The sequence below is a fragment of the Dama dama genome, chromosome 22 (genome assembly GCF_033118175.1).
Source record: "Dama dama isolate Ldn47 chromosome 22, ASM3311817v1, whole genome shotgun sequence".
Lineage (NCBI taxonomy): Eukaryota > Metazoa > Chordata > Mammalia > Artiodactyla > Cervidae > Dama > Dama dama.
In genome coordinates, this window is record NC_083702.1 from 24,502,210 (window position 1) to 24,526,204 (window position 23,995).

General features: G+C 38.8%; 2 protein-coding genes across 4 annotated transcripts in view; one reads left to right on the plus strand and one right to left on the minus strand.

The window, feature by feature from the left end:
* Positions 1-14,620, plus strand: part of ATF7IP (activating transcription factor 7 interacting protein) — a 108,345-nt gene extending 93,725 nt beyond the window's left edge. For all 3 annotated transcript variants that reach the window (XM_061125052.1, XM_061125051.1, XM_061125050.1), the window contains exons 11-15: positions 520-598; positions 2,158-2,313; positions 3,781-3,963; positions 5,872-5,984; positions 9,981-14,620. In XM_061125052.1, coding sequence (XP_060981035.1) covers positions 520-598; positions 2,158-2,313; positions 3,781-3,963; positions 5,872-5,984; positions 9,981-10,400 — 951 coding nt within the window. In that variant the 3' untranslated portion in view covers positions 10,401-14,620. The remainder of the gene's footprint in view (positions 1-519; positions 599-2,157; positions 2,314-3,780; positions 3,964-5,871; positions 5,985-9,980) is intronic.
* A 687-nt stretch (positions 14,621-15,307) lies between these two features.
* The window catches only part of PLBD1 (phospholipase B domain containing 1), an 86,492-nt gene continuing 77,804 nt past the window's right edge, over positions 15,308-23,995 (minus strand). The window contains exons 9-11 of the mRNA XM_061125054.1: positions 19,006-19,191; positions 18,211-18,317; positions 15,308-15,606 (exon numbers count right to left, since the gene is read on the minus strand). Coding sequence (XP_060981037.1) covers positions 15,439-15,606; positions 18,211-18,317; positions 19,006-19,191 — 461 coding nt within the window. The 3' untranslated portion in view covers positions 15,308-15,438. The remainder of the gene's footprint in view (positions 15,607-18,210; positions 18,318-19,005; positions 19,192-23,995) is intronic.

Here is a 23,995-nt window from a genome sequence, read left to right on the forward strand (position 1 = left end):
AATTTTGGACAATGAGTTGACTTTGGTCAAATTGGATGTCATCTGATTATAGCACATTACATCCTGTGATACCATACCATTCTTTAGGGAGAAAAATAGATTATTTTATGTAACCTAATTCTGGCTTTAAAGTTGCCTTTGGTCTTTTTGTGAATTAATGTTGATAATTTAGTATAGGTTTGGTCAACATTTTATTATTAGAAATGAATTATGTTTACATTTAATCACTTAAAGCACTTGATAGTCACTCTAATAGCTCTATGTAATTGACAGTATAATTAAAAAAGAAAATAATTTATTGTGAAAGATTTCTTTCTTTCTCTTTTTTTTTTGTGTGGCAGATATTTGACTCATGAGGATCCTTGGGTCATTTATCTGACAAACACTCTTTACGTAAAGTCATTTAGGGGTCTGGATTGAACCAGGCTATGCATTATCATTGCTTCCCCTCAGTATCGTTTTATTTTCCTTATGCCTACCAGAGTTCCCATAGCAAAATGCAGATGTTTTGTTTTTTAGAGTGGAAAAGCCACAAGCAGCGATTCAGGTGGTGTCATTGATCTCACAATGGATGATGAAGAGAGTGGAGCTTTACAAGGTACTTAAATATAAGTAATCATACTAAGGAATGCTTTAGTACCATTTTTCTCTCTTAACTCATTATACTTAGTGAGGACAAATTTTGACAGCATTGTTTATGTCCTTTTTAGAAAGAGTTTTTAAGATTAGAAGTAAAAAATAGAAATCAAATCTTGGGAGAATATTAACAAAGCATAAAGGAAAACAGAACAACTAAGAGAATATTTAACTTAGGGAATACTTCTCTTTTTATAGCTGTTATTTCACTTGATCCTTACCATAACCCTGTAATGCCCATTTTAGAATTCAGGATAGATTCAGAGTACAAATTAAATCTAGGTCTTTAGACTTTAAATGTTTTTTCCATATGTGTGTATGTGTACTTTAACATAGGTGTTAAATCAAGATATTGATAAAAAGCACATATACCCAGAATTCTCAGTATTATTCTGAGTTATAATATTTAGAAATTATATTGGTTAGCTGATGACCGACATTCCAAGTTATTCTTCTACAGTGTTAATAGGTGTTCTGTAAATAAAAATGTTCATGGTTAAATATGCTTGGGAAATGCTGAGTTAAAATTATATGGGCTTTTTTCCTTAATACAGATATCTCTGAACCTTTACTGTGCTGATTTACAATGTAAATCTCCAAGAATGATTCAAGCGATAGAGTATTTCTCAAACTTATTTGACTGTACAAAATAACTTTGCTCATAGACATATCTGTAAAACTTTGTGGTGGTAATTATATAATGCATGTGAAAAATCTAGTAGGATCAGAGTTATTATACCTTTAAGACATTAATTTTTTAAAAAATATTAGACTTTAAGAAATTATATTTTAGGGAATAAGATAGTTCAGTTGGTTTTAGAAAAACAAAATTAGCTATACAGTTCATTATGTGACATTAAGGTCAGGTTTTTTGTAAAAACTGCTGTAAAATTGGAAGATTTATGTTGGGTTTGAATTCATGCCTGTCTGATTACTGTTTAAACATTTCAAATTTTCTGTATTGCTTTTACTATTTTTTTAATACACAAATCTTAATGAAAGAAATTTCCCAGAGCACAAAAGTAAATACTGGTTATTTGTAAGAGGACACAGATAGGGCTGGTTTTGGATAAAAAAGTAAAATAAAAGTTCGTCATCTGTACTCTTGCCATTTTCCTTTGTAGCACCCCCGCCTCTTAGAATCTCTGTCCATTGTCCCACCAATGAGTGTTACTTAAATTCTCCCATCTAATGTGCATTGTCTTCATCAACACTCAGATATTAAAGTAGCTGCTGCTAAAGCCTTAAGCTTTTTGTGTTAAGTTAGAAGTAGGATTCTTTCATTAAAAAAAAAAAAAAATTACAACTATATTTTCTTTAAATGTGATTTAAAATCTGTGGTAGAACCAACAGTAAATTATTTAAGGTTCTGACTTGGTTTTCACATTGGCAGAAGTACACTTAATTAAAATACAGTGAAATTGTTCTCTTAGTGGTAAAATGCAAATAAATGGCAAAGATAAACTTGTATATCTGATATTTTTCTATCATTAATCATATTGCCTCACTTTTAATTAACAGACTCTAAAAAGGTAAATCACACCCCTGTGTCAACCATGAGTTCTTCTCAGCCTTTATCTCGACCGTTGCAACCCATCCAGCCAGCGCCGCCTCTTCAACCATCTGGAGTGCCAACAAGTGGACCTTCTCAGACAACCATACACTTACTACCTACAGGTAAACTTGCTGAATCACTGAGCTGAAACTTTAGTTTGGCCTGTTGTGAAATATGACTGTGAAACTGAGTGGAAGGGTTAGACAGAAAATTAGCTCATTTAAGTAAGTACCAATGGATGTGATTACTGGATCATACAGGAAATTGTGGTTTTGCAGAAACTGCCAGAGTAGAGTGGCTGTACCAGTTTGCATTTTTACCAGCAGTGAGTGTGAGGAAGGCACTGTTGCTCCACATCCTTACCAGCATTTGGTATTGTTAGGGTTTTAGATTTTCACCATTCTAATAGGGATAGTAGAATCTCATTGTTATTTGATTTGCATCTCCCTGATGATATATTATGTTGAGCAGCTTTTCCTGTGCTTCTTTGCCATCTGTTCATCATCTTTGGTGAGGTGTCTGTTCAGATCCTTTGTCCACTTTTTAATTGGGTTATACATTTTCTTACTGTTGAGTTCTAGGAGTTCTTTGTATGTTTTGGATGAGTCCTTTATCAAATAATGTCTCTTGCAGATATTTTGTCCTTTTCTTCACATTCCCTTGAGATGAACTTGATTTTAACCCTAATTATGTTAGTAATAAGTTATAAAAGCTATAACTATTTTTTTAAAGATTAGAAAATTAAGAATAATCTTCATTGTTATTTTTTATTTTTTAAAAAATTGTATTGGAGTATTCCCATTGTCATTTTGAAGACAATGTGTGTTTTTGAATGCAGTGTGACTTAATTTTGCAGATAGTCTTTTAACCAGCAGCACTGATACAGAATGGTTATAAAGAAGAGTTAAACTATATGTCTTTGTCATCTAACAGTGTAAACAGCAGAAATGAATATAGTTTCTCTGGAACAGATGAATATAATGATTCATTCTAATTATAACCAAGATGTTATAATTGATCAAACAAGAGTTTTTCAGTGATTCTTAACTAGAAATTGTTTTAACTGGCCTAACACTACTGTCAGAAGATAATCATTAAAATTTTATTGTTTCGAATAGGAGGTGATTTGACTCATCTGAAAAACTTGTCAGTTATAATAGCCAATCGGTTTTTTGAACTATGGGACCACAAGTTATTCTTTTGGATTTATACCCATCGGTAGAAGGCCTAGAGGGCCTAAAATTCCACTCTGCTAAGAATAATTTAACATTGAGGAAGGGAAATATATATATAAGATTATACTCCCCAAAGTCTAAACCCTTTCTTCATCTTCACATGCTTATTTATCTAGACAGACTAGAGTGGGAAGGGCCTTGGACATGGTCGAGGTGTTCTTTTCTTCTGAAACTTGGATTGTACTAATACTAACCTTGGTTGACCCTGTCATTCTTAACTTTTTCATGGTTACAAAAGGAGACTTTTATCTATTATAGTAAATTAGATTTTGTATAAAGTGAATTGTCATTTAATATTGCTTACTTAACATAGAATTTACTGCATCTTAAATCTATTTTTCTGCTTTTCATTAGCTCCAACCACCGTGAATGTAACACATCGTCCAGTAACTCAGGTGACCACAAGACTCCCTGTACCGAGAGCTCCTGCAAACCACCAGGTGGTTTATACGACCCTCCCTGCACCACCAGCTCAGGCTCCCCTGCGAGGAACTGTTATGCAGGCTCCTGCTGTTCGGCAGGTCAATCCCCAAAACAGTAAGAGACCCTTTTCCTATTTATGTTCTTTTGCATGTAGTTGGAGTGGCTTATATTGATGTTAGATGCAGCAAAAAGTGTTCAGTATCATACTAAAACTATTATTCATTCATTTTCTTTTCTTGGGAGAGTTAACCAGAAAAAAATGGACTGGTATCTAATTTGTGTTCTGTGTGTTGTCTTCAGTTTAATTATTTATGGCCTACTTGATTTGGTGTTGGTCTGTACAGTACTTTAGAGACAATTTGCCTAGTTAAAGTGGGAGTGATCAATTGTGACTTAGCCCAGATGGAGATAATGGTAAAGGATAGCCTCCAATGAGAGTCTTAAAGGTATGGAAGGTGGCTGAGAAATAAAAGATGGGAAAATGTTTAAGGTAACTTGTAATTTCCATGTGTGTGTGTGTGTATGTATGTGTGTGTGTATATACACACATATATATATATATATGAAATATATATGTTTTCAGTTGCAAAATATACAAACAAGTTTCTATAAAGGATATATTTAAAGCTTAAAGAAAAATAGCAAAGTGAACCACATATGAACTCTCCACTAGACTAAGAAATAGGACTTCATCAGAATCCAAAAGTCTATGTATGCCCGCTCTTAATTGCATCCTTCTCCCTTTCCATCAGAGGTAACCATCACCCTTACTTACTTTCTGTTTCTCTGTATGGTTTTGCAGTCTCTATAGGTATCACTAAAAATATTTAGTTTTGCAAAACTGAACAAGCAGGGACAAATCCAGCTATTTACTGAAACTTCAGTCATGCCATTATTAGGTGATGGCTATAGGAGGAAATAAACTAAACAGAGTCTCTAGTTCACATTCTGGCTTTAGCTTTCTCAAGCTTACAAGAGCTTTCTCTGGGGAAATCAGTCAGCGGTGTCTTAAATGAATTCTGGGAAACAGGGCTCGCCCCTGGCAAGGTACCCACAGTACTGGATATGTGGCAGAACTATGGTTGGGCGATGAGTGGCTTCTAAATTTTCTCCTTTTTTTAATTAAGAAAACTTATTTTATTTTTGGTCACACTGGGTCTTCATTGCTGCACATGAGCTTTCTGTAGTTGCGGGGAACAGGGGCTACTCTCTAGCTGTGGTGTTCAGCCTTCACACTGCGGTGACTTGTGCAGTGCAGGCTCTCAGGGCTCGGGCTTCAGTGGTTGCAGCTGTCGAGTAGGCTGGATTCTAGAGCAGTCTCAGTAGTTGCCCCATGGCGTGTGGGATCTTCCCAGACCAGGGGTCAGAGCCGTGTCCTCTGCATTGGCAGGCGAATTCTTATGCACTGTAACACCAAGGAAGTCTGCTTCTAGATTTTCTGCTTTTATTGCCCTGATGTCTGTATAAAGAGTTTTCTGTTGGATGAAATGAGTATCCTCAGCTGATTAGCAGGGCGTGGAAAGGAAGAGAGGAACCTTGTTAAAATGAGTCAAGATTAACTTGCCTGTTCTGGAGGCAGCAGAGATCTTTGTGAAGAGAGCTTCGTGTTTTCTATCTTTAGAGTCACAGTGCTCCATTCTGACCTATTTGCCTTCTGTGTTCTGTGTACCTCCAGTGCTTCAGTGCACTAGGATTTTGGGCAGGGATCGCATTTCTTTCTTCCCTATGCTGGGTCTCCTGATCACTGTGTCTCCTGTTGTCCTTTGTTGATCTTGTCTCTCGTGTGGCTACTTGAAGAAAAGTTCATGGAGGTAGACTGTTTATGTTGGTAGCTTGCATATGTGAGAATTTCTTTATCCTCATGCTCAAATGATATTTTAGCTGAGTATAGCCTTCTAGGTTAGAAATATTTTTCCTTTTGAATTTTATAAGCATCACTTTACTGATTTTTAAATGTTTAATTCAGTGTTCTACCAAATTTAGAATAGAACTCTAATTCAATCACTTCATTTTCTTTTATAGGTGTTACAGTTCGAGTGCCTCAAGCAACTACATATGTTGTAAACAATGGATTAACCCTGGGATCAACGGGACCTCAGCTCACAGTGCATCACCGACCACCACAAGTGCATACTGTAAGTGTGGACCCTTGGCTTCACAAAATTCTCACTATAAAGCTGTCAGATACCACTGCAGTTGGTACTTTTTCTTTAAACTAGTTATATCAAAAGAAAATAACAGGTCTTCTGTTTTTCCAGCAGATGTTTATTGAAGAAAGTAGATCTTACCATTAGATCTATCACCATTACCCAGAAACACTTCTGGGTAATGATGGTTGGGGAGTATAGAGTTTGCTTGTGGTGGTGTGCAGCATATAAAAAGAGTCCACGTCTGGGGCATCACAAGTGAAATAGACCATGTTAAACTTATGGTTAGGTTAAAGAGCATTCTTGAGTAGTGAATATTTTTTGAAAGTATTAAATATTTTAAGAAATATTGTTGCATGTTTAATTTTATTTTTTTCCTCAGAATTTTATACTAGTTCTGTTACATTGCTATCATTTTATTGGTTTAATTTTAAACTTTTATTTTAAAAAGTTTTTTTTAATTTAGCTGTAGTTTATCTACAGTATTGTAGTTTCAGGGGTACAGCTTCAGATCTTTTCCATTATAGGTTATTATAAGATATTGAATGGAGTTGCCTGTGCTGTAGAGTACATCCTTGTTTACCTATTTTATACATAGTGATGTGTATCTGGTAATCCCATACTCCTAATTTATCCCTTCCCCTCTCCTTTGGTAACCATAACTATTTTCTGTGTCTGTGAACCTGTTTCTGTTCTGTAAAGAAGTCCATTTGTGTTACTTTTTGGATTTCACATCTAAGTGATATCATATAATATTTGTCTTTCTCTGACTTATCACTTAGTACTTTTAATCATCCAATAGTATTGGGAATTCATTGGTTAAGAGATAATAGAGAAAACCAAAAATTTCTCCTTAGTTTTAGTCTCCAAATCAATGTCACATTATCCTGTGACCTGACTGTGATAGTATTTGGTATGATAGAGTGTGTGAACGGAAATGCTGGCTCTAATGGTGGTAGGAGATTGAGGCTGATACACTTTTTACCAAGCAAAGCATCCTTTTTAAAATATACATAATAATGGCTAAGTTTCTGAAGTGCTTTCTATGCACCAGGCACTGTTAATTTATGTGGTCCTTACATAGAAATTCTTTAGAACTCTAGCTTTCCTTTTTTTATCCTTTATTATAGGTATGGCCGCTAATGTACAGAGTGGTTGAGTAACCAGCCCTAGGTCATACCTCACAAAACCCGGTATATTCCAGTTCCAGAGCCTGTGCTCTTAGCAGCTGTTATTTTACTGTCCCACTGCAGTGAAAAAACGTCATGTTAATGGAGCACTTCACATATATGAGACACTCTACTATTTTGCTTGTATTATTTTATTTACTCCTCCCAACCCTGCTGTGTGCTGAGTCGCTCAGTTGTGTCCGATTCTTTGTGACCCCATAGACTGTAGCCCGCCAGGTTCCTCTGTCCATGGGGGTTCTCCAGGCAAGAATACTGGAGTGGGTTGCCATGCCCTCCTGCAGGGGATCTTCCCAGCCCAGGGACCAAACTCAGGTCTCCTGCATTGCAGGCGGATTCTTTACCGTCTGAGCCACCGCCACCAGGGAAGCCCTTGAGAATCAATATTCTCCATTTGATAGAAGAGGCTACTGTGTCTTAGAGATATTAAGTGATTACTCAATGTCATTACCAAACTAGTGTTAGAGGCAGAGCCATTTTAAAACTCAGATTTTCTGGTCCCAGCACCTCCAGCATGTTGTCACAGTTCTTCAGATCTAGCCCTGTAGGATCTGTGGCAAATATCTCATTACTGTTGTTTGCAACTACAAATAACTTACTTCATCCCATATTCCTTCGAGAAATATATAGTAAAAATCTCTTATTTATGCTACAGTTTTGCAAATGGGATGATCCATCAGAGCTTTTTTTAAAACATGATTCCATATGAATTGTCTTAATACACTGTATCTCATCGGAGAAGGCAATGGCACCCCATTCCAGTACTCTTGCCTGGAAAATCCCATGGACGGAAGAGCCTGGTAGGCTGCAGTCCATGGGGTCGCGAAGAGTAGGACATGACTGAGCGACTTTCACTTTTCACTTTCATGCATTGGAGAAGGAAATGGCAACCCACTCCACTGTTCTTGCCTGGAGAATCCCAGGGATGGCGGAGCCTGGTAGGCTGCCGTCTATGGGGTCGCACAGAGTCGGACACGACTGATATGACTAAGCAGCAGCAGCAGTATCTCATAGGAGAAACATTCTTTTAATTTAATTTTAGTAATATTTTTAACTGGGAATTTTCAAATATATATAAAAGTAGAAAGATTATTATAGCAATCCCCACGTACCCATCACCTGTCTTCAGTAGTTATCAGTCTTCAGCAGTCATAGCCAGTCTTCTTTCATCTGTATTGCCACCCACAAACTCTCACAACCTGTGTATGCACTGGAATATTTTGAAGCAAATCCCTGATATATTATCTCTAAAACTTCAAATAGAAACCTCCACTGCAGTGGCAGAAACAGAACAGTAACTCAGTTGACTTAACTGTTTTGAGTTATAAGAGGATTCTGTAGCCTCAAATTTTAAGAATTAGAAAGGGCTGTTATAGGCTGTAAGGTATTATCATACTCCTTAAATTCCTACTCTCTCCAGTCAAGTTCATGACTTCAGCCTTGTTCTCTTAGATCTTACTAGTTGTATGTTTTTTTAATGTTATTTACTTAATTTGAGAGAAGTAATACAGCAAGATGGCCAGTATTCAAATCTGTTTTTCTTCAGCTTTCAATGTTTCATGTATTTGCATTTGCTTTCCCCCCCCTCTAACTTTGTATTTATTTTAGCTTTTAAACTGTGGATTATGCTTTTTTCCAGATGTGTATATGAATTTTTTTCTACTTCGCATATGAATTTCAGCATGTTTTCATTCCTTGAGATTATTTGGCAGATCATTTTCTGAGTTGTTACTATGTATACATTACTAGCACTAAACTTTGAAAAGGCATGGAGATTTAGAAGTTATCAGATCTTCACAGAATTCCCTATTTAGTGTATGCAAATTATTCATTTAATGAAATGCATATTAAAACATAATTTTGTTAAATGAATTTCAGTTAAGGAAATCTCATTTTTTTCATGACTTCCAAACTAAAGTCATTGAGCAGTAATGTTTCACTTGGCGGGGAGGAGACTACTTATATCTCTGTTTCCTGGCTCTTAAATCTTTTTGAAAAAACTGTTATCATTGTAATCTTAAAACCTAGATGATATAATGTCGAGCATTAGGTCAGTTTGTAAACTTAGTATTCATGCTTTTTCATTATCTGGCCTTAACTTACCTTTCCAAATTTGTGTGTTCTTCTTCACAGTCTCCATGTTTTTGCCCCTAAGTCCCCTCACTTGCCTATCCCCATGCACTTGTTCATGCTTTTACCTATTAGCAGAAAGATTCACAACTATTTCTACATTTCTAAATTCTCTCTCTCACAGTCCAGTATAAGTGTCACCTTTTTCATGCAGACTGACCAAGAACATAATACACAGTCAGTGTTATATGTATGTACTTATAAAAATATGCTACTGTCTTTTTATGAAGAAACAGTCTGAAAATGAAAGTAGAGTTGATACTCAAATCTTAGATGATTTCTAGACTGCCAACACATATACTGAAACAAGGGCCTGTGGTATAGATCATTAAATCATTAATTATTTTATCAGAAGTAGATGATTATTTCAGTTTCTGTCAAGATGATGTTCCATCAGCCAGGGCTTTTGTTTCCTAAGGAAAACTCAGTATCTCAGACCCAAAAAGCACAGAGGGAATAATCTCAACACTCATCTTCTGGGTCGTGACTGGTTTACAAATTATCAGGGAGAACTTGCCAGATGTGTGATATTTGCTATTTCCCAGTATTCTTGATGTAAAATGAAGACTCTCTGAAAGTAAGTGATTTCTAGGATCTTATAGTTCTTGCTTTAAGAAACAGTCCTTGCTCTGATCATTATCCATCAACATGACTCTTTTTTCATTAGGAGCCCCCACGCCCTGTGCACCCAGCACCCTTACCAGAAGCCCCACAACCACAGCGTCTGCCCCCTGAAGCTGCCAGCACGTCTCTGCCTCAGAAGCCTCACTTGAAGTTAGCACGAGTTCAAAGTCAAAATGGCATTGTACTGTCCTGGAGTGTTCTGGAGGTGGACAGAAGCTGTGCCACTGTTGACAGCTACCACCTGTACGCGTACCACGAGGAACCCAGTGCCACTGTACCCTCACAGTGGAAGAAGATTGGCGAAGTCAAGGCACTTCCCCTGCCCATGGCATGCACTCTCACCCAGTTCGTGTCTGGCAGCAAATACTACTTTGCAGTACGAGCCAAGGATATTTATGGGCGTTTTGGACCTTTCTGTGATCCTCAGTCAACGGATGTGATCTCTTCTTCGCAGAGCAGTTAAACCTTGGAGCCTTTCTCTCTTCCTCTTTCAGAGTTCTACTTTTTGGTCTTGTTTTAATCTTGTGCATGATACCCATTGTAAAATGCACATTGTGCAAGATTTCTTGGACCGATGTGTATATACACTACATTTGTTCATAATCAGAATAAACTCAGCCCATAAAGCAGAATCTTTTCCTGAACAATTCGGGCTTCAAGGTTTTGAAATGTAAATGTGCACCTTGCTTTAGTTTTGAGGCTGGGGTATATGTGTGGTGTGTGCTTTTCTGTATTTATTTGTTTATTACAGTGGAATCTCCCATTTTCATTCTCAAATTTACCTCTCTTCCAGTGTGAAGTAAGTAGATCAAAGGATTTGAGGTATGTATCTGGCATGATTCTGCTTCTATGTGATCTGTAGGTTTATAGATAGATGATTTAAACTGACTCTAAATGAAACCCAAAGAAAAAATAAAAAGCAAAATGGTCAAATAGTTTAAAATAGGTTAATTTGAACACAGGAAAAGATCTTTTCATATTTTCTTTTGTCTTTTCTGGGTTGTCAGTTCGATGAGAAAGATGTGCAGTGGGCCCTCCCTTTTCTAATCTGAGATTTTTTCCATTTATTTTTGTGCCTTAAAGATTAACTGCAAAAGTAAACAGGGCCATTTTTCCATTGTGGTTTACTCTTCTCTTGTCAACCTTTCATCCTCATTTCCCTTTTTTCTCCACCAAATGTAGCACATTTCCCTCAAGTAAATTTTAGACCAAGGCTTTTATATGTAGTGACATCATTACATTTAACTTGCTCTTTTCTTCCAAGAAAATTAATGCTTTTTATTTCTGGTCACTATTTAACTCTGTGTAAAGTGAACCAAAAGAAGACCACATTGTGTAAGCCAATTGCCCTTCAAATATATTTTAGTTATCTATGTTGCACACTGTCTTAGAGATTATGAAAGCAATTCTAGTTTACCTTATCACCCAAAGTATACCTTATCACCCATAATATTCTTTCAAAGGAAGTAAATAGTAAAATTCACAAAATACAGTGAGCTAAACTATCAAAGGGAGAGTTCCTTTTCTTCTTTATCCTCGTATCATTCTTCCTGTATTAATCTTTTCTTTTGATGGTGCTAAGTTTTATCTGATTCACCATATGTCAGCTTTGGATAGGGTTTAAAGTATATCCTTTGGGGTCATTTGTGTAAGAAGTGACTTTACAACTTCTGTGCATCTCTGTTCCTCTTCAAAGTTTTAATCAAACTTTGGTCATGGATTTTCTATTTGAGTGCCAGTTATACTGGTATCAGGTACGTGTTGGAGTGTAGGTAGCTTAAGACAGGAGAGCTGGCGTAATTTGGGGGATGAGAGTGGGGTTGGCGATGCTTGGGAAGGAATTTATGGAGTTTGTGGAATACATTTTCAAGCCATCTTCCATATCATGTTTGAAATCATATTCCTGCCTTCTTAAATAAGTTACTCATTAATTTATTCCGGACTTATAAGAGGGAACTGTCATTTCCATATTAATGCTTCTTTGTTTGCAACTTCAATGGCTTGTAACAGGAAACATTCTACTTGTAAAGAAACTCTCTTTAGAGACTTTTACTGGTCACTGTACTGTCAGGTTGGATGTGAAGTTTGATCGATGCTGAAGAAAGCCTACATATTGCCAAAAGTAAATGCTCCAAAATCTTCCTTTTGCTTTCAGAAAATAGACCACAATGAGAATTAAAATTTCCATGAGTCATATTTGCCAACCAACTATGTAGGCGTTACTCAGTGTGGGTCTAATGATGATGGTAAAGAAATTGCCAATGTCATGCCAATGAAAAATTTTAAAGGGAGAAATTGATGATCTTCTAGATGTATGTGAGCACCTGTCTTATATCTGCATGTACATATGTTTTTACCTGCAATGGTTGCAGTGTTGATTATGTGTTGGAGATCATTTCAGTCGACAGAATAGAAAGCCCATGTTCAAAATTGCTCTTTATTGACCGGTTTTATGGTCATGTGATAATTTGCTTACCTAGCCTAGAAAGCTTCCCTTGGTGAGTACTTTATGTTTACTAATCCCTTTTTTTTTTTTAAAGCTTTCATAGCATTATATAATCAGGTGAAGAAAGCCCAGTATCATGAAAATATTATTTTGACCTATACTGTGTGATTTCTGTCAGAGAAAAAAGAAATAAATAGTAACCCTAAAAAATAGATTTACTACAGTAAAATAAAACTTTTTATTCCAAGTGGTGGAGGGAAGGTACAAAGAGAGATTGTAATTATTTGAGGGAAAAAATATTATAAGATGGTTTCTTTCAATTAGTCTGCCACAGGATTTATAGGCAACAACTATGTTGGAGTTACTGATGGGTGCTAGACTTGAACTCTAGGTTTTTATTTCAGGCAGGTTTTTTAATGTTGAAGAGAGCTTTCTTTTTGTTTGATTTGTTTCTTTAGAGACAGAGAATGGAGGACTCAACTAGAAATAGCTACTGGTCACATATTTTTAATAGCAATTCACACTTCATGGTACCTTTTTTAATTTCACAGTATCTTTTCACAGAGTATTACAAATAAGCTTAATAATCCCATTTTGGGAATGCGAGTTTGCTACGTTTTTAGCCTGGCAATACTTGTGTAAGTATTGCCTTATTGGAAATCCTGGAAACTTCTGATACTTCAACTTGAAATATAGGGTGTTTATATGATGTTTAAAGGTAATGGTGATGTTTGTTACTGTCTACTTTGCACTTTGTCAGAGTAATTTTCACCCAATTTTAAGTGTGAGTAAGCCTCACATTTTAAAATAATATTCTTGCCAGTACATTTATAAAGTATATACAAAGACATCTGTTGGTAACAGGTAACTTTATGAGGTAACTATATCCCTCTATTTCTCTGGACTCACTTTTTAAAACATGCAGAATACTGTGTGCTATTTAACACAGTCAAAGTTTATGAGAGAAGTGAAGAACAGAGCTTGCTTCCTTGAAAAGTGAATGTTTGTTGGGATGCCATTTGCCTCACAGACATGTGTTCCCCACTGTCCCAACCCCCATTGCCAGATAAGAAATGAAAAGTTTGATTGAATAAAATGACCTCAAACAAGGAGCTTAGGACCACCTGTCAGCAGAACTCCTTAGGCAGGCTGCACCATACAGTTCTCTTCCTGTAGCCGATAAGTGTTAACGTGGCTTTTTTTGTTTGTTTGCTCTTTTGCTTATATTTTCCAAATTATTGTTTATGCAGCAAGGTGTTAATATTGCATGATATGCATTTATCTTGTTCCACAAATTTTTCATTACTGTACAACATTAGCAGAATAATGTCTGCGTTATCCTCCTCTCTCGCTTGTATACACTGTGATGTTGGCACAGTACGTTACTGCAAAGACTTCCAAATGTTCTCCCAGACTTTCCTTGTTGGGCTATTTCAATATCCTGTGATTTATTCATTATTTTAGCTTTATCATTGACCATTCATTGGCCTGTTTTATTCTGATTTCCAGAAAGACCATGTCCCAGTATTAGATTATTGCAAATAACTCTATCTAAAGTCAATGTATAATTCTGCCTGCCTTACTCTCTACTGGGTAAATGATGGCCCCTCCCCTTTCTGAAAATTTTGGGACAAACAAAAAAAGTTAGAACAATTCCTGTAAAGTGTTTCGTTAGTGTGGCAGGTTTATCCAATTCCAAAAACTTATTTCCCTTGAGTCAGCCAATGGGGAGGAATAGAATGATACAAACGCGTGTTTTGTCTTCTCATCTTCAGTTTTATCATGCTAAGTTTGTCATTTTTTTTTTTTTTTAACTTGTAGAGTCAAATACCCACTCTTTATATTTAATTGCTATCTTAAAAAAAATTTTTTTTTGTAAATAAGGTAACTGGGCAATCAAACATTTGGGGAATCCTGGCTTTAGAATTTTTCAGCCATTTCAAAATTAAATATAAAAATAATTCCTTTGTAGGAAACTTGCATCCTAATATTTCTTTTTACAGTTGAAAGTGTAAATAAGAAGACAATGTAAGACCTTCTGATGTCTAATAGAAACTGGGCTGTAGCAAGTTGCCCTATTTTTATTAGGTTTTGAAGGTTTTTGTGGGTTTTTTTTTTTTTTTTCTTCTTTTTTAAATGTACAGTAGAGTGGTGTCTGTATAAGTGTTAACTGTAGTGGGATTTTGTCCAGCAAGCCTGAAATTTATACTTTGAAATAAACTACTGGGTTTTTAACATTCTGAGTACTCTGATTCACTCTGTTATTCTCAGACCTTGTGAGTATTCTTTTCTTTTGCGAGTCTCTCACCTTTTTAAGAGCCACTGTTACACTGTTCAGTATCGTTTACTTAATTTGACAACACCATGACACTCAACATATAACCCTCCAGCTTTGACAGAAACGTTAGGCAGAGCTGCTGCTAGGTTAGATAAGCTGTTTTTAACTAATAGGAGACAATATTAAAGTCTGCTGTATTATGTTTGTTCACTGCAGAAAGACTTCAACTGTTGCTTGTTAATGACCAGAGAAAAACAAAAACATGCTAACTGCATTTGTCTTGGAAGTTCCACCATCCCCTAGGGCTTGTCATGAAGTCCATCCAGCAAGGAGAAGGGGAAAGAGAAAGAGCATGAGGCAGTCAGGGTCTTAGCAGCCAGGCCCGGCAGTAGCACTCACCTCAGAGTCCACCCCAAGGACTCTGTCACATGGCATAGCTGCCCAAGGGAAGCTGGGAGGTGCGGCCTGTTCGGCCAGGCACACGTGGAGATGGTGGATCTTGAGGCGAGGGAGCAGTTTCTACCGTACTTTCTGGTGTATAAGCTTGTGTGCTGAAATGGTACTGTTTATTTATCATGTTTCTTCTATGGTGCCCCACCCAATTGTAGGTGCTTGTTTTAAAAATGACAAAATCAGCAGCAGAAAATGAAAGTGATAGACTGAATTGAATATATTTCATTAAAACTAATTCTGAATGGAAAAACACAGCTAAAATAGTGCCTTTGGTATCTTACTTGCAGCCTTCTATTCCCTTATCTCCCTCCATTTTATGTCAAGTTACAAAATAGGTTTCATGGTAATAAAATCAAAGTTGTAGGCCTCTGGCATGCCCTCATGGAGAGTTTTGTTGAAACGACTCCAGTGAAAAACAGGGAGGCCACCTTGTACAGTGGGCCCACTGATGGCATAAGCTTTGTACTTGGATGCCAGGTAGATGTCTGCCACCTGCAGAGAGAGAGGAGGGGGATGTTTTAGAAAACCATTGGGAAAAAAAAAAACGACTAAGCCCCTTTTGGTGAGGTCCCTGCTCTTTGTCCAAAGTCAAAATATTAGCTCCCCTTAAAATAAAATCCTGCAAGCTTCCACAATATGCTCTTCTGTATCCATTTGGCATCCAAATGTGAATTGACTAGTTGTTCAGTTGCTAAGTCATGACCTGCCAGGTTCGGGTTCCTCTGTCCATAGGATTTCCCAGGCAAGAATACTGGAGTGGGTTGCCATTTCCTTCTTCGGGGGGTTGGGGGGGTTCCCAACCCAAGGATCGAACCCACGTCTCCTGCTTGGCAGGTGGATTCTTTACCACTGTGCCACCTGGGAAGCCTGCATTGACTACTAGAAGTGTATTAAACTAACAGCCCAAAGTGTGAGATCTGGAGTCAGGTTACTCATATTTAGAATTAAACCTCCAAAATGTATTTTGACTCAGTTTTCTTATTTGTAAAATTAGAGTAATAACCCTACTTCATAGAAGAGTTGTCATGAGGATTAATGAGAGCAAATACTTGAAGCAGTGCCTAGAATGTATTAATCCCTCAGTAAAAGTTGTTATTAATCAGGGCAGTAACAAGAGTATTAAAATAGAAGGAACTTGATATCAAAAAATAAGGTCCATGGTTCTTAAAAACACTTAAACATTGGGTCGTAGCAGATCTTAAGCTTAGAGAGGAAAGCAGAAAATGTCTCATAACTTCAGATTTTCCTCATATTCAAAATGGCTCAAGAGAAGTGACATTTTTAAAATATGTGCTTCAACAGAACCTTTTTGATGAAAAATTGGCAGGCTCTTGTCTCCTGAAAAAGGTAAAATTTGGCAGATGAAAGCTTGGCTTGGTTTCTCCCCAGTTCAAGTAATTCTCTTTGTGTACTCTGGAATGGATATAACACTTTTTACTCACTTTACTGAATGTTTGCAAATACCATTAAAAAGAAATAAATACAAAAGCATTCACTGGGGCTTCATGTGTGCCAGGCTCACTACATCCACTAAATTTTTTGTACATTACACAAAATCTTAAAGAGTCATTAAGACTAAAGCTTGGCTCAAACTATTCTACACCATCTTCTGTTTAGCCATTAGGCAGATAGAAAAAATAATGTGTCAGGGAGTTGGCATTTTTAATAGATTTCAGAGCTTCAGATAGAACAGTTAACTCTAATAGATTTCTTCAGAACTTAGGATCATAGATGCAAATGAAAAGACACATGCCCAAGTACAAAAGGATGCAGTAGAATGATTCTTTTCCACCCACTAGGTGGTTAACACATAATCTTGGACACTCCAGATGCAGTCATGTGCCAATAAGTTGTTAACAGTTAGCTCTCTTAGGAAAAAAGACCCCAATTTGCAGTGTTTGCTGATTTCCATGATGTAAATATTCTACCATTTCAGGCTATCAAACTGGTGTTCACATTTTAAACCACTGGTTCTCACAAGCCTATGTGAGTGGGCTTCAACCCCACTGTAAACTTACTTGTTACCTATATTGTGAGACACATTACAGCACTTAACAGTTGTAGTGTAGTGAAAACCCTTTAGTGCTTGAGCATCTGGCCCAACACTTATTCCTTCAGCTCGATTCAGTTCCTGTTTAAAGTGACATCACTGTGCTCTCAATATGTTCTTTGGACTTTGGGCCAGTCTGGTAAAACTGAAGACAGCAACACTATCACCATCATCATTATTATGGTTATGCACATTTACAAATAACATGCAAAGTACTGTTGTAAACATTTTATAGATATTAAATGTTCATTCTTCACAACAACCCTAGGAAGCAAGTACTCTTCTTTCCATTTTTCAGATGAGCAAAGAGAAGCCCTGTGAGATGATGTGATGAAGTGGCAGAGCAGGGACTGGAAGTTAGTCCAAGGGACCTACCACTGTAACCTCTGAAAAAGCTGATCCCGTAATTGAGTTCATGTTTAAGAGACATTGGGCTTCCCAGGTGACTCAGCAGTAAAGAATCCTCCTGTCAATGCAGGAGACACTGGTCAGTCCTGGAGTCAGGAAGATCCCCTGGAGAAGGAAATGGCAACCCATTCCGGTATTCTTGTCTGGGAAATTCCATGGACAGAGGAGCCTGGCAGGCTACAGTCCATGGGGTCGCAGAGTCAGACACAACTTAGTGACTGAGCACAGGCACAGTAAGTTAAGAGACGTTACTGTGTTTTATGCCACAAAAATCTCTGCAGCTCTGCCTTTGAACAGGCCTAGGCGCTGGTGGAAATTAAATTCGAAAACCAATAGGGTGGGGCTTCCCTGGTGGCTCAGCGGGAAGGAGTCCGCCTGCCAATGTGGGATAACGGGTTTGATCCCTGGTCCAGGAAGATCCCACTTGCCGTCAAGCACCTAAGTCCATGGGCCACAACAGAGCCTGTGCTCTAGAGCCTGGGAACTGCAAATATTGAAGCCCGTGAAGCCACTGCAGTGAGAAGTGGACTGCACTGCAACTAAAGAGTAGCCTCTGCTCACCGTAAGTAGAAAAAAGCCTGAACAACAAAGACCCAGCACAGCCAAAATAAAGCAAACAGAACCCAACAGCACATTACCTTGGTGTCATAGCAACCTCCAGGACTCGGATTGTGTGAGTTTAGGTCCTCACGGCAACAGATGGTGTTGCAGGGATCACCCCTGCTATAAGGGTCCTCCTTGTAATCTAGGGAACAGTGAAGGGACAGAGTGAGCACTGGCCATTCCAAGATGCATTTTTTCACAGTAAGCTGTGTGGCCCTATTCAAGCCTAGGTGTCCAGAGCGTACACCCCAGAGGCCTCCTCTGCCCAGCCTGCTCCCACATACAGAAGGCCCCTGTGGCTTGTACAGGGCGGAGGCAGCCTCGAGCCCCAACTCCAGGCTCAACCTGCGCTCACAACCCTTCACAGTGATGACTGGACAGAAGAGAACAGAGCACAAGTGTGTGTCCAATTTTTTTTTAACAAAGCAAATACAAATCTGACTTTGATATTGTTCATCAAAAATAAAGTGTTTACAGGTAATTTTTGTTTTAGTAGCTGCTTTTGTCCTTGGAAGGAAATCTGTGTTTGGGATGGTAGGGTAAAAAAGAAAAAAAAGAAAAGTTACCCCTGTATGGGTTATTTCTTTTGTGTTTTACATAAGAATTTTTTCAATTAAATCCATAGAACCTTCTTCCCTGTCATTTTTATAAAGAAGGACAAAATTCTATTTGTTGAGTATATAATATGCATAGTATCAACTGAATACTAAATAATTCAATAACTTCTTAGACTGCCTTCTAGTACAGAAGTGATAAACTTACATGGATTCTTTATCCATGGGGAAGAAAAGGAGTTTTGAAGAATGATTCTTGAGAAATGTGCTACGTACTGTTGTATCGCATGATATATTTCATGGATTCCACATCAGTCACTTTTCCTTGGTCGCGCCGGAAGATTTTAGCTCGAGGAGCCAGATCGTAAGAGTAGTCCAGACCCAGGTTCTTGACCAGTATTGGATAGCCACTCCAGTTGTAAACTTTTTCATGGAAAGGAATGTTGTAGGAGGGCCAATATCCTGATTTGGAATGGAAGGGAGAGAAGGGTGGGATTGACAGGGAGGAAGAAAGAAGAGAGAGGAAACAAAAGAAGTGTCAGGAGTGGTACTTTCTTTTGAACATCGACACAGCTGTGTAATTACAAAGTAATATTACACAGAAAATAGTGGCTGTGAACCCTGGTAATCACACAGATCCTTAGAAATTTACAGAACCAGTATAGTCTATATTATTCCATTAGGGGGAGAAGAGCATCAGAATTCTTTGGTTTTTCACCCCAAATTCTGAAAGCAATCTATTAAGCAGAAGAAAACCTGACTTCTAGGCTCAGAGTTAAATAATTAGGCCTTTGTTAGTTAACCTCATTTCTGCCCCCTCTTTTTTTTTTAAGTAGGAAGAGGGAAAGGAAAAGTTATATTGTGAAGGGATTGGAGATGATCGTAAGATTCCAGTAGACTTTTAAGTCCTCTGACCCTAAACTTTCATAAGGCTCAGCTTCATTCAAAGCTTCACAGTGTTCCAGTCACTAGGCATCAAATGTGACACAACTTTAATAAAATTGCCTTTTCCGGAACATCTCAGATGACAGTAGCCTGGGGTATTGCTGCAGGACTGTCAGCCAATGTAGGGCCACCTTCACCATTCAGGGTTAAACTTCCACTCCCATCTTCTCTTGGCCCTTGTCTGCCTTCCTTTCTCCTTACTATTTTATAGGATCCTCTGCTTGGGGTGGAGTTATTAGGACAAAACAAATGACAAAATGTTCAACCTCACTGATTCTGGGGCATGGAGCCAGCATCAGGGTGAAGGGAGACAAAGACAACATTGAAAGTACAGGCTAAAAATCACATTTATTATTGCAGTATATCCAGGTAATTCAGACTTGGGAGTTAGACTGCCTGGCTCTTAAGCCTGGTCCTGCCAATACTAGGTATGTGACCTTACAGAAGTTACTTAACCTCTCTGTGGCTCACGTCTTCATCTGTAAAATGTGAACAATGATGGTCTTACCTCACAAGGATCACTGCTGGGAGCACTGAGTGAGTTCAAATGGATAGCAGAGCTTACAGTAGGGTCTGGTACTTGGTAAGCACTGGATGAACATTAACTATTACAGTTCTCTACATGAATAGCTCAAGTGAATAATAAAAATGGTTGCTTTTTACATTTTCATAAAGCTTTATGATTTAAAAAGCATTTAAAAGAGTATCTTGTATTGGGTTGGCCAAAAAGTTTCTTCAGGTTTTCCCATCACATTGTAGGGAAAAACCTGAACGAACTTTTTGGCCAACCCAATATAGTATCAAAACCACCTGCTGATGTGTAAATATTACCATCCTTCCTTCCAAACGAAGAAAACAGAGGTTCAGAGAGGTTGAATGCCTTCCTTCTGACTAAAAGCACCTAGGACTTCTATCGATATATCACTGTGGCTTCTAAATACTAGGTTTGTGGGCTTTTTAAAAAATGGCTAAATCATATGTTTCTTCCTCAGCTTTTCTTCCCTTCCAGTAAGATGGTAACAATACTACTTTTCTGGAAATATGTTGTGTGTGTGTGCTCAGTCGCACAGTCGTGTCCAACTCTTTGTGACCCCATGGGCTGTAGCCTGCCAGGCTCCTCTCTCCGTGGGATCTCCAGGCAAGGATACTGGAGTGGGTTGCCATTCCCTTCTCCAGGGGATCTTCCCGACCAGGGGATCGAACCCAACTCTCCTGTGCTCCAGCACTAGCAGGCAGATCTTTTACCACTGTGCCACCTGGGAAGTCATTGGAAATACGTTATGAAGGTCAAACAAAATAAATAAAAGATACATCAAGTATATAGTAGACACTCTGAATTTAACTCTGTGTTTTCTGCCTCTGGGGGAAAAATAAAAAATAAAATCCCCCAAACTACAGATGGATCAGCATCAATTTATTTAATACCAGGGTAGACTTCTTCATGGGATCTAAAAATGGGATTGCATAGAACCCAAATCTACCATATCATCAGCAGCAGTCCAAAGAAGAAAAGGCCTGGGGTAACTAGTCCACTTTAATAAGCATCTCCCTCTTGAGGCTGGCTATTACTATCAGGCTCTTAGGAGCTGGATGAACCAGTCTTCAGAGTCAGATAGCTGGGTCCTCAGTTTTGAATTGTTGTGCTAACCAAGTAACCGCCTAGTGATCTGACTTCTCAGGTGGATTTCCCAAGAAGAAGTGGAGGTAGGTCCACTGCTTGGTAGCACCTGATCTTCTTGGCAACTGAAGTTTCCACCGTAGTCAATTCTGTTTTACACACATGGTATGCATTTCACTGGCGGGAGCCACTGTGGAGTGAGGCATCTTCCCCTGGGTGTTATTACAAGATGAATGCGAAGACCTGGGAAATGAAGGACCAGCCCTGATCCCCAGGATCCACACGTTATCTTGGTTCTGTTCCTACTCATCTCTCAGTGGACCTATTTCAACAGTTTCCTAATTCACCTCCTGTCTTCTCTCTGTCCTTCAGTGTGTTCCCCCTTTTCAAAGACTTCAGTTTTCTAAAGCAAGGTCCCCAACCTCCGGAATCTAATGCCTGATGATCTGAGGTGAGGTGATGTAATAATAACAGAAATAAAGTGCACAATGAATATAATGCATTTGAATCACCCCCAAACCCAAATCATCCCCAACCCCCGTCCCCACCCCAGGATGTAGAAGAATTGTCTTCCATGAAACCAGTCCCTGGTGCCAAAAAGGTTGGGGACCGATGCTCTAAAGGATAAAGGCTAAACTGCTCAGCAGAATCCAAGGGCAACAGTTTTCCCATCACTACCTCATCTTCCACATGACAGCCTCCTCTCCAGCCATCCTGAGCTAATACATTCGCATTCATGCCATGGTCTCATGCCTCTATCTGTTTGATTTGTCCTCTTGTCAAACTGCTGAGCTCCTTTCTCACATGTCTCTTCATCGTTTCTGGAGTTGTTTGCTCACTGATCTCCAGTAGCATACTGGGCACCTACTGACCTGGGAAGTTCAACTTTCAGTGTCCTATCTTTTTGCCTTTTCATACTGTTCATGGGGTTCTCAGGGCAAGAATGCTGAAGTGCTTTGCCATTCCCTTCCCCTTCTCCAGTGGACCACATTTTGTCAGAACCCTCCACCATGACCCGTCCGACTTGAGTGGCCCTACACGGCCATGGCTCATAGTTCCATTGAGTTAGACAAGGCTGTGGTCCATGTGATCAGTTTGATTCATTTTCTGTGATTGGTTTTCATTCTCTCTGCCCTCTGATAGATAAGGATAAGAGGCTTATGGAAGCTTCCTGATGGGAGAGACTGACTGAGGGGGAAACTGGGTCTTGTTCTGATGGGCGGGGCCATGCTCAGTAAATCTTTAATCCAATTTTCTGTCAATGGGCAGGGCTGTGTTCCCTCCTTGTTGTTTGACCTGCGGCCAAACTATGGTGGAGATAATGAAGATAGTGGCGACCTTCTTCAAAAGGTCCCATGCACCCACTGCTGCACTCAGTGCCCCCGACCCTGCAGCAGGCCACCGCCAACCCATGCCTCTGCCCGAGACTCCTGGACACCCATGGGCATGTCTGGATCACTGCTCCTTTCTTCTGGGTCCTGGTGCATACAAGGTTTTATTTGTGCCTTCCAAGAGTCTGTTTCCCCAGTCCTGTGTAAGTTCTGGTGGCTCTATGGTGGGGTTAATGGCGTCCTCCTACAAGAGGGCTTCTGCCACACCCAGGTCTGCTGCACCCAGAGCCCCTGCCCCTGTAGCAGGCCACTGCTGACCCGAACCTCCACAGGAGACACTCAAACACTCAAAGGCAGGTCTGCCTCAGTCTCTGTGGAGTCTCTGGTGTGCACAATGTTTTCTTTGAACACTCCAATCAGTAGAGAAGTAACTCCAGAAAGAATGAAGAGACAGAGCCAAAGCAAAAACAACGCCCAGCTGTGGATGTGACTGGTGATGGTAGTAAAGTCCGATGCTGTAAAGAACAACATTGCATAGGAATCTGGAATGTTAGGTGTGTGAATCAAGGTAAATTGGAAGTGGTCAAACAGGAGATGGCAAGAGTGAACATTGACATCTTAGGAATCAGTGAACTAAAATGGACTGGAATGGGTGAATTTAACTCAGATGACCATTATATCTACTACTGTGGGCAAGAATCCCTTAGAAGAAATGGAGTGGCCCTCATAGTCAACAAGAGAGTCCAAAATGCAGTACTTGGATGCAATCTCAAAGATGTCAGAATGATCTCTGTTCATTTCCAAGGCAAACCATCCAATATCACAGTAATCCAAGTCTATGCCCCAACCAGTAATGGTGAAGAAGCTAAAGTTGAATGGTTCTATGAAGACCTACAAGACCTTCTAGAACTAACACCCAAAAAAGATGTCCTTTTCATCACTGGGGACTGGAATGCAAAAGTAGGAAGTCAAGAGATACCTGGAGTAACAGGCAAATTTGACCTTGGAGTAAAAATGAAGCAGCACAAAGGCTAACAGAGTTTTGCCAAGAGAATGCACTGTTCATAGCAAACACCCTCTTCCAACAACACAAGAGAAGGCTTTACACATGGACATGACCAGATGGTCAATACTGAAATCAGATTGATTATCTTCTTTGCAGCCAAAGATGGAAAAGCTCTATACAGTCAGCAAAAACAAGACTGGGAGCTGACTGTGGCTCAGATCAGATTATTGCAAATTCAGACTGAAATTGAAGAAAGTAGGGAATATCACTAGTCATTCGGGTATGACCTAAATCAAATCCCATATGATTATACAGTGGAAGTGACAAACAGATTCAAGGGATTAGATCTGATAGATAGAGTGCCTG